General features: G+C 40.8%; 1 protein-coding gene across 2 annotated transcripts in view; it reads left to right on the top strand.

Moving 5' to 3' along the window:
• Positions 1-1,927: 1,927 nt before the first annotated feature.
• Positions 1,928-17,243, top strand: part of dtx1 (deltex 1, E3 ubiquitin ligase) — a 42,145-nt gene continuing 26,829 nt past the window's right edge. For both annotated transcript variants that reach the window (XM_058070511.1, XM_058070513.1), the window contains exons 1-2: positions 1,928-2,381; positions 2,700-3,257. In XM_058070511.1, coding sequence (XP_057926494.1) covers positions 2,999-3,257 — 259 coding nt within the window. In that variant the 5' untranslated portion in view covers positions 1,928-2,381; positions 2,700-2,998. The remainder of the gene's footprint in view (positions 2,382-2,699; positions 3,258-17,243) is intronic.

The following is a 17,243-nucleotide window of genomic DNA, read 5'->3' on the forward strand; positions in this document are numbered from 1 at the left end:
CATTACACAATTTTATGTTTATTAAACATCTCTATAGGCTGCACGGTGGGGTCTCCTAGCTGTGAGGTCTACGCGCTAACCACTCGACCATTACCTACTAAAACTATCACCAATCAAGTGAATTAACCCACAAAAACAGGGTAATTAGCGCACCTGTGCACTGTGCTTGTGGTGTGTTTGTGGGAACGCCGGCTGCAGGACATGTGCCCTTCCAAATGACACTAAAACAGTGAACTAAACCTCCCCATAACACATGTTTCACCTAAGGATTGTGGCGGATGGGCAAAATTCCACATAAAGATGTGACATAACGGTAGTTTTGGAGGACACATAAAATATGATATAGACAAGTGTTCAAAGATGCATACAAAATATGTAAAAAAAGTCTTTAACTTGATACCCTAATATAACAACCTGGACTTTAGCATTTCAAGGCACGTGATTGATAACGTGACTGCCGTCTCTACGTGTGTTTTTCAAAACGGCCACTAGATGGTACTGCTGTAGCAATCAAGCAATCAGCCAACATACTACTATAAAACAATCTAATAAGAGCATGTAATAGAACAGCTTTTTTATATAACGATCACCTGATAGACACACAACACCTATAGAAAATACAATACACTTTCAAAGAAAACAGCTGAAATTCAAGGGAAGTGGATCATTGCAATGACTTAAACTGGCAAGCAGTGCTGTTGTTCCCCTAGCATCAATACTCATGTCCATATTTTGGTAGCAAGCAAGAGCGGGGCAACAGCTCAAGCAAATTTGTTATAGCCTCACTTAGACCATGTTCCTCTTGCAAAAACTGGTCTCTCCATTAGGTGTCTGTTTTGTCTACGTGCACATCATAATACTTCAAGTAGACACAGTTTGAGACACAGTTCCCAGTCAAATAAAGACAAAAAGGAAACAAAAATGTATACATTATAGCACTGTGCAATAATTCTAATTAAACTCACTTAAAATCACTTAAACAGTGAAACACATTAGTTGTGAGGGATCATCAAGTGTGTTGAGGGAAAATTAGTTGTTCTATAATATTGTAAAATTACGGCCAAGTATTTTGAACAAAGATTCTCATGTTAATTTTTCAGCCCTTTGTATTGAGTTGTGAACTCCTATAGAGCAGCTACACACAATAACCCACACAGAAAGCTTTCTAGATCTTCCAGAATCTGCACCTAGTTCAGCTGTGTTTCTTTGGATTTCCTGCTTCCCGCAAAAACAGTCTGTTTTAATTTATTCCACCCACAGCTCAGGAGCTCAGAGTAGAGCCGCTCCTCCTTCACATCGTGACTCGGTCATCTAGTCCAGATGACCCCCTGGTGAGGTATCCTGGGCATGCCCAGACGAGAGAAGGCCTCAGGGCAGACATAGGAGACGCTGGAGGGATTATGTCTCACAGCTGGTCTGGGAACACCTTGGTGTTTTGTGTTGTTTGTGTGTTACTGGTGTGTTTTGTGGTCTTTGGAGAGTTTGGAAGTCCCAGCGCTTTTGTTCCTGAGCCACCTTCAAAATATGAACCTTACTCTTTGAAGGTTGGGATACATTGTGTTAGAATATATCTGAACAAAATGTCAACATCATAGCTTTGTTTTATAGTGGACAAAGCAACTTAGTATACTATCCAACATTACATCATATTGATGAGTTAATTTTATTTATTTAAAAATGGCAAGGGCCAATAAAAAACATTATGTGGACTGCAAATGGTCCAGGGGCCGCACTTTGGAAGTTACTTCATATGCCTTTTACAGTTCTTTTAGACATCATCCATATTTTTGTGAAAATAATAACTCACACATGGCACTATTTTGTCTCACGTGCACTTCAACCCAACGAAATGAGTCCATGCAAAACCCTCCAGTGCTCTTATTCTGAAATATGATACCGGAAGTTGACGTATGTTAATAAATGGCTCTTGACGAGCTGGATGATTTTCAGCCACTCACCATACAGGTGCGCTCAGACATTGGACGTGGAAATTGTTTGAAGCAAACAGTGTGTGTTTACCCTTTGAATATGTTATCATGTTAGACTTGATTGGCACCCCTCACTTCCACACAGCAGACTATCTGGGACGCGAGGACACTTAAATACGACGGAGCAACAAACTGGTGAAACAGACAAACGGCAATAAAGAAGCGGCGGGTCTGTTTTCTGCGTTTATGTTAGACGGTTGTTGCGGCGTGCGGCTGCAGAAGACACGGTTGTTTTGTTTTGTTTTTTTTAATCGAGGGAATTAACACTTGCGAAGACTCGGGTTCTTTGGAGTATTTTTCAGTCTACCCTCCCCGTTTTATCCAAGAGATTTTTGACCAGTAAAATGTAGCCTCTGCCTGACAGATGTGAGGTATCACATCTGCAACCTACAGGTCTGTATGACACCATCAATTCAAACATGGTGACGATGCATGCGAAATCAGCCTAATGTGTCACATCAGTTTGCAATAAGGTTGTAATTCTCTGGACATGGCAAGGTGATATTCTCTCAGCCAGGGTTGTGATAGCATCAGTCAACCCACTCCAACCTAAAAAGCATCACAATTCCCCCCCTTTCAGCTGACACACTGGATGTGTGATCACACACAGATGATGTCCAATAAACTGATGCATCGATTACAAGCTGGTGCCACGGTGTCATGTCGAAGAAAGACATAACTCAGCATTTCTTCATTCTGTCATTTCTACAGCGGGCACCCCCTCTGTTTACCTGCTCCTGAGGAGGACTGACGCTGCTGCTGCAGCAGCAACATCTGCCACCTCAGACCCGAGAGGCTTCAGTTTGGATGATCAAGGAGCAGGAAACCTGCTACATGAAGTACCTTAGAGACCATGACACTTGCGAAGTTGCCTGCTTGAAAGCACAGCACTGAAGTCACTCACATAACCAATATTTCAGCCCATGGCACTAATGATGGTGATGATGATGATGAGGTTCCAGGGTGATATTTGACTGACAGGTGGTTCTCAGTCGAGCCTGCAAGGGACGATGGCCCGCCCCGGACCAAGCTTGCTGCTGCCGGTTAATGGGCTAGGATACCCTCCTCAAAACCTGGCCAGAGTGGTGGTCTGGGAGTGGCTGAATGAACACGGCCGCTGGAGGCCCTACAGTGCCGCGGTTTGTCACCATATTGAGAACATCTTGAAGGGGGACGCCCGGGGAACTGTGGTTCTGGGCCAGGTTGATGGCCAGCTCTCTCCCTACATCATTGATCTGCAGTCCATGCATCAGTTTCGACAGGATACAGGTAAGAGATGCACCGGTTACATGCAGTTGAGGTCATAATCCAGATGCATTTTCAGTTTATAAGTATGTATATTAGATTATCTCTCCAAGTTAACTATGGTAAAGTACAACTTACAAATGAATAGAAAGACTGAAAACAATACATCAAGTAAAAAATGGCTCAATTCACAGTACGTTTATGCATATGAAGACCGGACAAGTAAAGAGAAAAGGCAATTAATGCTCGTCCTTCTTTCACGAAGCAAAGCTCGAGGGCCAGGGCGAGTTGGCACTACTGCCCTGGCTCGCTGGCGGACGGTCGTAGTAACGACAGTGCAGCATGGCTTTGAGATGCAGATGGTTCTTGGTTCTTTGTCATTTACCAATTCTATGGTATGTTAACATGATTTTTTTTTATAATTTATAAATAGCTAAATAGTAAAAAGCTGCATAGTCAACTTAAAAATTGTATATGCAAGTCATCTCAGTACTTGTTAGGCCACAGCATAACGTAATAAGCACAAATTTACTCCTGGGATGTACAATATTTTTTAAGCTCATATTATGAGCAAGGTGACCTTGTGTTGTATTAATTGTGTAACTATACGTGTGTGATCTAAATATGATCAAAATATATAAATATTTGCAGAATCCTTGATAGTTGTCTCCTGCTGCTTTGCGCCTTCAGTCTATCACAAGTTTTCAAAATTATATTAATAAATCATGCTGTTTTGTGGTTGAATACAATTTGTTTAAAGAAATATGCAGTTTGAAGCACATTTTTTTTGCCTAAATTAATCATTTTCAACCATAAAAAATGCTTCATGAAGTAACATACAAATAGAAGGCATTCAGAAGACTCATTCAAAGATGCTGTGAATGATATGTAGTATTCTAATTCACTAGAGGTCAATAATGTTATTGTAATGTTCTGAGAGACACACAAACGCCAGACTCGATCGCCAGAACTACAGGCACAGTGGTTCTGAATTATTTTCTGTCATATAACCATATTTAGGAGGTCATAAACAGGTTTTCTATGCTCCAACTATGAAAATATTTACTTTATAAATATCCTACTTTGAAGAAATTCACTTATCATGGTCAAGGTTAAAACCAATTAACTGCGATAAATGAGGGACTACGTTGATGCCATTTTCATTGGGAAATCCAGTATATATATGATATTGTATAATTCTGAAGTCACCCAATCCTGTGACTCTGTTTAGGATAAACAGTCTAGAAAATTGATTGATAGGCTAGTAAACGCCACGGCTCGCACACAGTTGTTGAAAATTGTGATGTGGATCTATAATTAGGAGAATCATGCTTCCTCTGCAAATGATGTCACATCATCTCTCTTTGGGACTGATTAAAACTGAGCCAGCCCTTGATGTGTTAGCCATAGAAGTCTTATGTAGCGTTCGAGGGCATAAATGAGAGTCCTGAATGTCCCAGCCTGCTTTGGGACTCCAGCAGAGCTGGGAGCTTCCACACGACACAAGCCGTCCAGATAAAAAGGTGGTGCAATCATTTATTCATTCAGGAGCGTAGCTGGCATGCCACAACCTTGCTGAAGGGCACCCTGTTGGAGGAGGGAAGTGCATTCATCAAGTAAACGGGTCCTGTAGCTCAGAGCAAAGGTCTCTCTTCAGGATGTCAAATTCATGAAATGAGTTTGAAGTAGGAATGCAGCTATTTTCATATATATATATATATATATATATATATACGTATATACACCATTACTGTTTGAACTCTACTCTTTCCATTGACTTTGTTTTGTTTACTTGAATATGTGGATTTGGCTCCATTTGAAGGGCAGTATACTTTGTGCTATTTAAAAGACGAGACCCTTGCGCTGAAGACATACATCATGACACTTGGCACACCACGTTACTTCAGAGAGTGTGTGCGTGCTCATTTTGCTGCTGTCCCAGCATTTCAAGTCAATCGGTTATGTGTAGTAAAGATAGCTTTGTCTTCATATTGAAAATGAAGCAGGGTAATGAATCTCTCTTGGCGATGATGTAATGATTTTGCATAACAGAGGAGCGATGCAAAGAGCCCCATATGTATGTACACAAGGTGACCTCGCTGTGCATTGGTAAGATATGCCTTTATTAGTCCCATTATGTATATTTTCATTGAGTCATTTATGCTTGCTTTAGGTTTATCTGCACAAGAGCTATGTTTAGAAAAAAAAAACATAGCGGTAGGAAAGTGTTCTTCCTGACTTCTTAGTTTTTTGGTTTGTCACACTCGAATGTTTCAGATCATCAAACAATTTTATTTTCAATGACAACACAACTGAACACAAAATGCAGTTTTTAAGTGAAACTTAAAGGAGGAAACAAAAATCCAGTGAAAGTGATTGCCCCGCTGTTAAAACATAACTGAGATTGTGATCTATCAGTCTGGAAAAGGTTAAAAAGCCATTTCTAAAACGTTGGGACTCCTCTCTGGGATTCCGAGGTCCCAGAAGAGGGGGGGCAGCTGCTTCCGTAGTTAAGAAGGAAGCGAATGCGGCTGGAGGGGCACAGCAGAGGCGGGCAAATCTGCTTTTCATTCATTTCATTTGCAAGAGTCTTTGGAAATGTTATACTTCCTAAAGTTCGAACTACCAGGAAGAGCTTTTGTATGTCTGTATTATTATCACGATTAATTCCTCTTTATCCATGGCCGTTTCGTACCTTCGTTGGTGGTTTACCATGATGGTATGTGTCATTTCAAATACCATTGTTGGTATGTAGTTATTGTTATATTTTGCATTGTAAATTATGCATGACCATCGGTCATAATTTGTTTTTTCCTAATCACTTTTCCTTTGGTTATTACAGTAGTAGGCATCTAAACAGATGTTATATATTAAGGAAGTAAATGCAATGTGTTATGTTGGACAAATGGGAGACGGGGGAAGAGATTAAAGCAGTTTTCTTCTTCCCACTCCCTTTGAGCAATATTTATTCTATTTCCTTTGTTATTGTCAGTGTACATGGTGACTCCTGTACTGTCTGGATCTCCTTTGTGTATTTGCTGTGGTGTTGGTGCCTTGTACACACAGATGGTTTGTTGTTTGCGTCAAAACAAACAAACTAAACTAAAGCCAAACATTCACCCACATGCTACTCAGAACAGACATCTCAAACTGCCATAGCCAAAAGTCTTACCCTCTGTCTTCTATACGTCCTACATGCAAAATAATTTAAGAAAATGTTGACTCCAGTTGCACAAAATCAACGAAATTGTCAAAAATGTGCAAATTGGGTAATGTTTATATCCGTTAACGCAACTCTGTGTGTGATGTTGTGTTTGGTGTACATGCACGTTACTTCCCGGATCCATTGAATTCACATTACAAATACAAGTTGGATTCTTCTGGCAATGCGAATGACTACATAAAAGATCAGATTAAATAAAAATGGGATTGGGCATCACACCTTGCATTGTGAAGGTCGCCTTAGTGGGCAAACATTTTCACTCGTGGGGCCGCATTGAGTTCATAAAATTGATAAAATAAAAAATATTTGGCATCATGGGTGAGGTTGTTGTCTGGACTGCTGCATGTGAAAAGATACCTAAACCACCAAAAGGTTGTCTCAGATTGAGTCCCCTCAATTTTTTTATCAGTCATGTTGCCAGCTTGTATGTTCAAAGTTTAAATTTAATACCTTGGAAACAACTGGCGTTCCGCATGGGGCCTTCAGGTCATAGTTTGCCCATCCCTGCCTTCGTCACTGCTCTGTGATTCATTTCAAATAATTGCACGTCCGTATGACTGTCAGGTAGTTTGTTGTGGTACTCGTCTGCACTGGCACAAGATAAGCCACACTGCCGTACGTGAGCCATGAGCACGGCACCGAGGCCTGACATTTATCACCCCTCGTTGTGTTGTTCTGTGTGTTACCTTCCCCCTCGCCTGGTATAAACCTTTCACATGAAGGCCTGATGGATAGCAGCCCGGTCACCTGCTCCGGTCCTCTTTGTTCTCTTGTGCACGCACCACCCATGTCTTACAAACGGCTGAGCTACTGTCACACCAGAGCCATTGATCTGAGCTTCCATGATGCTTTCCCAATGTAGTGAGAGTTGATTGGAATGTGTATTGACTTTTGGGTCTCAAGCTTGTGGAGAAACCCAATTTTATAGTGAAGACGATGATCTCACCCTCTGAAGTGGTTTGAGGATCTGCCCTGCTATACTGTGGTTTCCAAAGGCACTCCAGAGGTTTTGAACTGGGCAAAGTTGCTCCATTTAATGAGATTGTGGCTGTGGTTCATCCGAGATGTTGTGGCAGGGCCTCTCTTTGTCTGTGAAGCATCTGTATTTAGGTGGAATGTGCATCCATAAACCACAAAGTTCTCTCTGTGCCAGTTGTTACGAAGAAGCCTTGCCTTTGGTCAAATCTCCCCCAGTGCTTCATATATAGTCATAGCTCAGAGGCTTTTGTATAGTGTGGATGAATATCTGGCTGAAGGTAGCTTTTGGCTCCCAGCCATGCAGAATTGATCTGTTCTTCTCCCCGGAGGGATGCTTAAACCTCCAAACACTCGTGTAGACTGATCCCCTTTCACTACGCCCACTCCCACCTGCAGAACACACAAGCATATCTACCACATTCATCATGTACCCACTTTCCTGGCTTCTATTTCACAACACAGTTATTGCATTTGCTTCCTGACTTTGTCCTTGCCGTGATGCAGAAGTGACAGAAAACACCAAGACAAGCAAGTGTGTACTTTAGAAATGCTTGTTAATTTGGCAAGGTGGAGCAAGAGAAAGGTGCAGGATTTTAAGGCTCAAATGCAATTATGCACTGGCGGTAAGTGATAGGGTAATGAAAAGTAGTCTGAGAAGGATGTTCCAAAACGGCGCACTAGAACAGACAGCTAGAACTGTCATAAAAATAGCTTGTATAAAATACATAAATATAGACACTGCCAAGATGAAAAGCCATCTCACATGATTTTTTTTTACTTAAATAAAAGCTGACTATTTCATTTGCTGTGGCCAGACCTTATGGGGGTTACATACTACAAATCAAGATCATTGAGACGCCCATAAAAATGTGTGTTTTTGACAATCTGATGAAGCCTGCATTATGCTTAGTAGTGCCACCTTGCTCACCCACTCGCTTCCTCCCCTTTCAAAACTCTCTGCTATCTTGATGTTGACATTCTGCAGTAAAAGTGACCGTTATTATATTCAGCTACACTAACACCTCCTGTCTCTCGTTAATTGCGGTTCTAAAACGGCTAGCGTTGGGAGGCGGATCCTCCACTTTGCAGGTCTCTGGGTAATCCCAGCTAGCTAAGCAGTCCGAGATGGCTTCTACATAATCCACACTACTTTACTCTTGTAATTCCTGTAACAACCTACGATTATATATTATATTGTGTTCACCTCAAGTTTCAAGTTTTGAGGCTGTAACAAACTTGGCAAAGCACTAGCTTTGACAGTGCCTAATAAAAATCAAATTTTTATCAAATATTTTAGCAGGGATGTGAATTCTGAATTGCAATTATGTGAGGAGCCAATGTAATCTGTCAATTTTTGTTTTTTGCCATAAGCTGTTTGTTAGCTACTGCAATGGGGGTGCCAACGCTAGCGAACTATCCCACCCTCTTTTCTGAGACTGCGTGCATATGTATGTGCACGGTCACTACGGGCATAACACATGCCATCAGGTGGTGGTATATGGTGGCATATTTTTGGGGGTGAAAAACAGTGTAATTTGGAGCCAAATTAATGATAAATAAATGAAAAGTCTTATCTAGTTCTAGCTGTACATGATACTGGATCATAGACGTTCCTGAATTTAACATGCACTCAAGAGGTCAGGGCGCAATTTTCTACATATTACTTTGACGACAGAGTCGGACAATATGGGAGCTCCCGCTACTCCTGTGAAGTTCATGTCGCTGGAAATAATCCAGTCCAAACTCTAAGCTCTTTATTTTTGTCCCATTTCCTTCAAATGAGAAAGACAGTGCTGCCTGTTCATGGTTAATAAGACAAACTTTCAAAAATAAATTAACTCTCATATAAATGCGTTTATCTGTCCTAATAACAGCAGTTTTGGGGGAAAACTTTTCACTTTTCATGTTGATCCCTTTTTGTCAGTGTTCTGAGCTATGGGAAGCCTTTTTACCTTTTTAAAAAAAGAAAAATCTCCTGTGTATTCAATAAGTAAATGAAGGTGTTAACATGATTGTTAGAACTTTTTTCTTCGAATTACTGTGATAAAACTGTCGAACAAAGAAGCTCTCATATCTGAAACAGTTGTGGCTTCTAAGTTGCTGAGCACAGTACTGCAGACGATCGAGGAAGGCTGTCTTTTCTTTTTCTTTTTTTTTCTTCATGTAACCGATATATGTAGTAAATTTTCCCTGCAACTATTTTGGGTTCTCTGTGGGCGGAACCAGTTTAAACGGGGGGGTCAATGTACATTGTTGTAAAGGTCAGGTGCTGCATGCATCAGCACTACATGTGCTTATTATTTTTATTTTATGTAATTGCATAATTAAGTCAAAGCCTTTAGCAGAATCTCAATATCTAAATGATGCTTAGTCAAAGCAGTGTGCAAGTGTCACTGTAGCCCCAATGCAGCTGGCTGGATTCCACAGGGACAGGACATGCTTGAGAGCAGGGCGGTGGTGATGGTGACTGGGGTGAGGCGAGAAAAGGAACAGAGCGAGACGTGGGGAGTCACCTGATGGAAAGTGACAGTGAGGGAGGCGTAATGACGCTGTCTAACTGTGCATGTTAGCCTGCTCTTAAACGCCCACACATTAGCAGCTCTTCAAGATGTCATTTCAAAATGTCAGTTGTCCATACGTTGGCAATGTATTAGAGCTCCAACAATTAATCCAACTAATCTATTTTGCATTTTTTGGAATTAAAAAGTGTAAATAACATCTGAATTCAAATGCTTGTCAAATATATTTTTTGTTCTTATTCATGCATAAAAGCAGACCTATTGTGTTCGTGTTTTCGGCAAAACAAGATATTTGATTTTGGAAAGCAGTGACGTTTTTGCCTAATTTTTGCGGATCAAACTACTAACTGTTTTTGGTCCATATTGATTTGGTCCGTCTAAGACCTAACCAATTACTCCATAAGCTTCCAATTAACCGACTAAGAAAATCGTTACTTGCAGCTCAACAAAGTATCTGTATCTGCTTTCAAAATTACAGTTAAAATGATGATATTTTGAAGGTGCGTTCTCTTGGCATAGCATCATAAGACATGCTTTAGTGTGATTTTGTGCAGCTCTATCTCACTATATATTGAATCTATTTAAAGTCCGTGTCGGGCCACTGCAATTTTATCCTCTCTCTGTCTACATGTTTCCTCAATGTAGTGACTTATGTGATTCTTGCATCTCTTAAAGGAAAACTGCACTTATTTTGGAATTTGGTCCCTTATCCACAATCCTCATGTGAAACCCGAGCATACGCCTGCGGTCTCAAGAGAGTCAAAAATGACATGACTAGTTTACATCACAGCATATTGGCTATTTTCTATAGAAAGCAGATGTTTGTGGGGACCCTTGGAGGGCGTGTTTTGGATCAACAAAAGTGTGAGGTCTGACATTTACAGAAACCATTTGACTGAAACCAGAGCAACATTGACTCAACTCCGCCAACAGTTATGGGGAAGTGAGAGCCTGTCACATTTTGTGTTGCTCTCATTCTCTCACTCTCGGGCCGCGGCGGCATGGCAGCGTCATAAATTGCTAAATCCCAAATTAAAGCCCAAGGTGCTTTTGAGAAAGTGTCATTGTCCCAGTGTGAGCTCTTGCAGTGGGTATTTCACACATGCTAGAGAAAAAAAATCAGTGTGCACTGTGCCTCAGTGTTGGCTCATCGAGCAGCAGTCACTGCTGGCTATCACTGTTATTAGTGCTGAAATTCTAATCAACAAATGAGGGTCTTATGCACAATGAACAATTACATTAGTTGGACCAAACATGGCGCTAGACATATTTAGTGACAAGGCATTTAGATGAATACGTGCATCATACCTTCACATTTCCTCGCATGCACACGCATGCACACTTTCACCCATGTATTTTCATTGTCTGCAGTTCTAGCACTCCAGCTGAATATCAGTGACTGCATCATGTATTATTATTAACGACTAAGATTTTTACTCTGGCACCTCAAGGTGAGTTTTCAAGGCTGGAATTATTTCATCACTTTTTTTTCGGAAGTGTTCACAAAAAACATTTTTTTTAAATGAAGTAAAACCTGACACAACAAAGGGCTTAATGTATATTCTATTGAAAAAAATATATTGCCACATCCTGCTGGTCTCATCCTTTTGAGCATTTGGCATCACAACAAATAGAAGAATAAAAGAATAATTAATAATACAGTAATACACTGGTCATTTCATTACTTGGAATTAGCAGTCATCGACACATCCGTTTAAAAATGGCAATCTTATTTATTATTATGTATATACACCGGACAAATATGCACATTATCACTCAATAAGGTTCTCAAATCTTACCTTGATGCATTCCCACATTGTTTGCTACCAAATGCTGATACTAAGTGAAAGGAACAAAGGAAAAATATGGTATAATTGTCCAAACCTCTTATGCTCACTAGTGTCGCTAGAGGGGTTTGCTGGAACCTATCACAGCTGTCTTTGGCCGAGAGGCGTGCTATAATAGTCCATCGGTGTAAATTTCTCTTGGAGATGAATAAAATGTGCAGCATGTGAAAATGGCAGAAGGTATGTTCAGGGTTGGTTAAAGAAAGTGGGACAAACAGCCGCTTGCAGTAAGCATTCAAAAACGGGCATTTCTGAGTATATATTTTTGAAGCCACCATACAACAGTACAAGCCTGGACTTTACTTTTCAGAAATGTTGTGTACCAAATAAATATACACAATAAGGCCATCAAATCTTAGTTAGAAGCTTGGTAGACCTCACTTAGGATGTAGCCAGTGGACAAAGATTTAGCACAGAATTAGCAAAATTTCAATTTTCCAAAGGACAAATGTTTTCATGCAAAAAAATTAAGTCCTTATAAATATGAAATGCTTGGTAAGACTTTCTTCACATAAAATCCACAAAATCATAAACCTGTTTTTAAAATATGGCCTTCCAGAACCATTGAAGAATATTACATTCGTCTCCAGAGGTGTTGAATTGTAGCCTTTTATGTTTGCTTTGTGTAGGGGGAGACTTTGACAATAGAATAACATTGACACAACAGACAAACAAGCCCATTAAGTAAATGGAGTGTAATCAAGCTAATCATGGCATGTAATACTTTGTTGCGTGTTCCAAAACAGCATTACTTGGCAAGGCTGAAGTCACTGCTAGGAGGCACTCAGAGGAATGGTGTGTGTGGGGGTGGTACACTGCCTTAGGCCCAATTAATCCCACCCACTGTAGACCTGTAGGAATTGAATTTCGAAGTTGACCCTCATCTCTTCAAGACTAGTTCCCAGAAATCTTAAATTATTTATTAAGGAAAGTTCCATATTGTGCACCTTGAGAGTTTGCATCTGTGTGCAATGATTCTATTAAAATAATAATTCTTAGTTCAGCACTTTATTTTCTCTTCTCTTTGCAGCAACAGAACTGATGACAATTGAACATTTACATTTGAAATTACGCAACCCCTTTTGGTGTTCCAGCCTTACTGGACTGCATCTGTGTGTCATTTGTTACGCAGCAATGATTGTCAAGAACAATGACTTTGAATTGTTTCCAGATGCAAGCTTTTAGCTTCAACTACCATGAATGTGATTTTTGGGTTACACTCGGCTGATTTTTGTCAAGTAACAAAAACGTGCATTCTAGTGTGCTATTTTCTTGTGCCAGTGCAGCCAAAAATAAAGCTGTCAATCGCAGCTGTAATTGTTGTTAATGTAAGTTAGTGCGATTACACTTGTGATAATCACGGGGGAAATATATATTATTAACTAATTGGGAAAAGTAGAATGTATTTTAAAACTAAAGATGTTTGCCTCATCCATAAGAACATTTGAATGCATCACCAAGCGGTGTGGTCTCATGCTCTTTGACCTCTTGCACAACAGAGCTTTTTACTTGCTGATCTAACGGACTGTTTCCTGTGATAAGACATGACAACCATGATGCGGTCATAAATGATTGTCTCAGCAAAATAATTGACTGCATGCCGCCCATCGCAATCAGCATGAATCTCCTTTGATGTGTCACATGTTATATATACTGTCAGGATTTGCAGTCTTTCTGTATGAGGCGGTGATGTCATTGAAGTTGGCATCCTTGGTTGATATGTGCATGTATCCCTTGCAGACCATACTTTACAATCCAATCCTATAACAAGGTTGTATATTTCATCTCACAGGCATAACTGCAGGAGCTGTTCCTCAGTTTCCTCTGACATTGCACGCCTATCAGTCAGATTTGTGCAGAGCAGGCAAGATGGTGATGGTGTGTCATCTTGCTGTGTTAGGTCTGACATGAAATATTGTGATACCACATGCCGACAAAAATCCTGAGTAGACAGAGGACTAGGAGAAAACAGTACATCACCTCTTTTACATGCTGTTATGCAGTTCTACATGATTCCGAAATGTCACCTTTTGATGCCACGTATGTATTGGATTCATTACATTATGCCTATGAGTGTGGCTGTGTGCAGAGGGTACACGTCCATGTAGACATTACAATATGCTCTTTATCCATAACAATGGGCGCAAGAGTCAAGTAATTGAGACAAGTGCGGCCAACGTTATTTATTGTTAAAGGGGAACTGCACTTTTTAGGGAATTTTGCCCATCATTCACAGTCATTCTGTGAAACATGATTGGTTCCATTTTCTGTGCATTATAACACGTGAAAACGAGTTAATGAGCTCGCTGACAATGCTGTCATTGAGATACATCCATTTTGACTGCGAAGACCTCTAAAAAAAACCCTCTAACAATGTTCATCGTTTGCCATCCATGCTGTGATCATGCATTAACACTAACATGCATTAGCACATCAGGATTGTGAATGACGGGCAAAATTCCAAAACAGTGCATTTCCCCTTTAACTTGGTGACGCTAACTGGAGTGGTGACGCCCAAGTCATCAGTTGGCTGGTGTCTGGCCAGAGAAAAAGTATTGTGTGATATAATGAAGCATCAGTCTCTGTGGAGAAGCAAGGAGATGTAGACGTCAACATGAACCAAAAAGTGTCAAAGGTTCTGCTGTTTAAGTGGGAAACGTTTATCTAGCAGGACGGTGTTGTATGTGTATATGTGTCAAAATAACTACAAACAAGAAACCCTTTAACCGTGACAATGGTGATCTGGCTGGTACAGCACCAACTGAACATGTGTGTGCCTCCCCGTCCTCCGATGATTCAATGGCGTGATGGCATGCTTGCAAGGTTTCATCCTGCACGTAATGTGGCTGTAACGGCGTGAAAAGGATGCCACGGCGCAGTAAAACTCAAATATGCAAGCGATGTGCTTTCAGCCACGCTCACCTCCTCAACACGCGTCTCTTCTTGGCGTTCACGCAGGTAGACCAGCACGTGTGCGTGTACCCACACGCAGTGAGTCAGCAAGTGGCGCGGACAGTCACGACATCCACAACGTCAGAAGGTTGTTTTAGGGTCTGGTGCTTGGCTGTATTAGTGGAAGCGGCACGTGAACAGATCACCCCTCCTTTGTTGTTGTTGTTGTTGTTTAAACCATGGATTTTTAACTGGTGGGTTGTGACCCAGACCTTTTCAGTGGGTCGCCGATCTTGCCCAACAATAATTTTGTAAGAACCCGATGTCCCTGAATGCACCTTGCATCTGTACTATTCGCTTCCACCACGAGGTGCACGCCATGTTTATGGGCAACTTAGCCAAGTTTGAGCAGGAGGGAAGGACATTGTCAGGACAGCTTGATTGCCTTCATATCTACTGGAGAAGAGCGCACTATAAAGAGATGAGTGTCTCACCACTCCATCTCATGTTGTGTTGTGTGGGGAATTCCACCCACAATGAAGACTGGTAGGCACAGTTTCATGCCCAGTTGAATCAGTTGACCCAAGCAGAGGGGTGGTCTACAGAAGAAATGGACTTCCTCCATTTGTCCATTATTATTAAACTTACCTGCTGAGTTAATCAGAAAAAATATATATTTTAAATTTGTATCTGAGGAGTTAAATTACATTTCTCATCCAGATCCAAGTCCAGTTGCTGTTAAATGCTGTTAAGAACCGCTGGTTTAAACCACAGTACCTTGCATGCCTTCCTCTTCTGGATGGTGTGTGTGAGTTGAAAAAGCAGGGGGGTGTCTTCAGTTTAAGCCTCTTTTTTTCCCCCTTTTTTGGCAACCAAATGCATTAGTAAGAGCCTTTCTGCTGCAGTGTTCACTTTCCAGGCTTGGGCCAAAGAAAGACATTCTCTTTTATTATTGTTGTTCCTTGGCACAAATCCGCCACCTATCATGGGCCTCCTCCAGTATTCTTCCTTCCTCAAATGTCTCCCTTTCCTCCAGCTCTGCATGCTTCCTGTACTTTCTAACTCTGTTCCTCTTTCTTGCAATTCCTACCCCCCCCCCCCCCCCCCACCTCCTCCTCTTTTTTACCCTTTCTGTCAACCACAGCCAAGGCTTCGGCTTTGTGCAGTCGTCATGTTTGCCGACAAAGACACAATGGAGCTTGAGGGGAATCCAAGAAGGAGCTCACTACTGTAGTACATTGCAAAGAGCTGCAAATGAATGTGACATATATCAGCATAGAAAATGAGCTTTAATGTGCGATTCTGTGAGAGAAGAGGCGCAGTGCTGTGATATTGAAACCTACAATGCTGTTAAACCAGCTTAATGTCGACTGTCATCCTCATTATTATGGTCTCTGATCTCGCCTTGGTTGTTAATGAGCAGCTAAATGCTCTCACAGAGCACTTTTGTTGCATAGGTATGATGGCAACTTATGACGGGAAGAACTTCAACTCTTCAGCGGTACATGCGTTCAAATGCTACCCCCTCTTGACAGTGTCAAATTTGTTAGGGCCAGATGTGTGTGTGTGTGTGATGTATTTTTAACTGCTTGGCAGAATTCATTTGGATTTATTATTTGTTTGAGGCAGTTTTTGGAAAGAGCTTTCTTCTCCCCCTGTGCTGCACTGTTGGGTTTATGTGCAAACCTCTAATGGGTTTCAGTTATTTTATTTCCTCTCAACTCCATAAATTATTAGCACATTTATCATCAGAGTTGACTATGCATATGTTTGTGTGTGTGTGTGTGTGTGTGTGTGTGTGTGTGTGTGTGTGTGTGTGTGTGATGTTCTGCAGCTTACACATGAACTGAATGATGCTGTGGTTGAGTGTTGCTTACTATAGAGATCTGCATAATAAGGTAAGAATAAGAATATACAATAGATCTCTGCTTTTCTCATGGGTTACTTTTACAGGACCACCAGCGAATGGCGAAAAACTGGGGAGTATTTGAGACGCCCATAAAAGTGTCTATTTTTGACACGACTCGCTCCTCCCCCTCCAAACCTCATGCTAGCTTGAAATTGGCGTTCTCCTTTGATTTGGGATCCGCATTTGCAATACATTCCACTTTAATTCAATAATAAAAGTGACTGGACTAATTATTAGATTAGGTTCAGCTCCAGCTCGCTGCAATTGCCATTGTTCACGCAAGACTAGGATTCAATTCCAGTTACTAACTGTGCACTGATTTTTTTTTTTAGAGTAAGGGTCAAAAAAGTTTGAATGGTTGAAATGAGGGCGCTAACCTAATTTCTTGGATGAACTTTGTTTTTGTTTTTTTTAATGATATGGCCTTTTTATGAATTACTTAATTACCATGATTTTTTTCATTTTTTCGTTATTAATTACCTGTATCTAAGTATCAAACCATTTAACATGAAAATATTTAGAATACTCTTTATGAAGTAGTACTTGTTCATAAATGATTTTTATTTTTGAATAGCTTATGAAAAAACTGACACACATCCTGTTTATGTGTTGGAGATTGTCTTATGATGCACGAATAGACAA

This window comes from Doryrhamphus excisus, chromosome 4 (assembly GCF_030265055.1).
Source record: "Doryrhamphus excisus isolate RoL2022-K1 chromosome 4, RoL_Dexc_1.0, whole genome shotgun sequence".
In the NCBI taxonomy this organism is placed as follows: Eukaryota; Metazoa; Chordata; class Actinopteri; order Syngnathiformes; family Syngnathidae; genus Doryrhamphus; species Doryrhamphus excisus.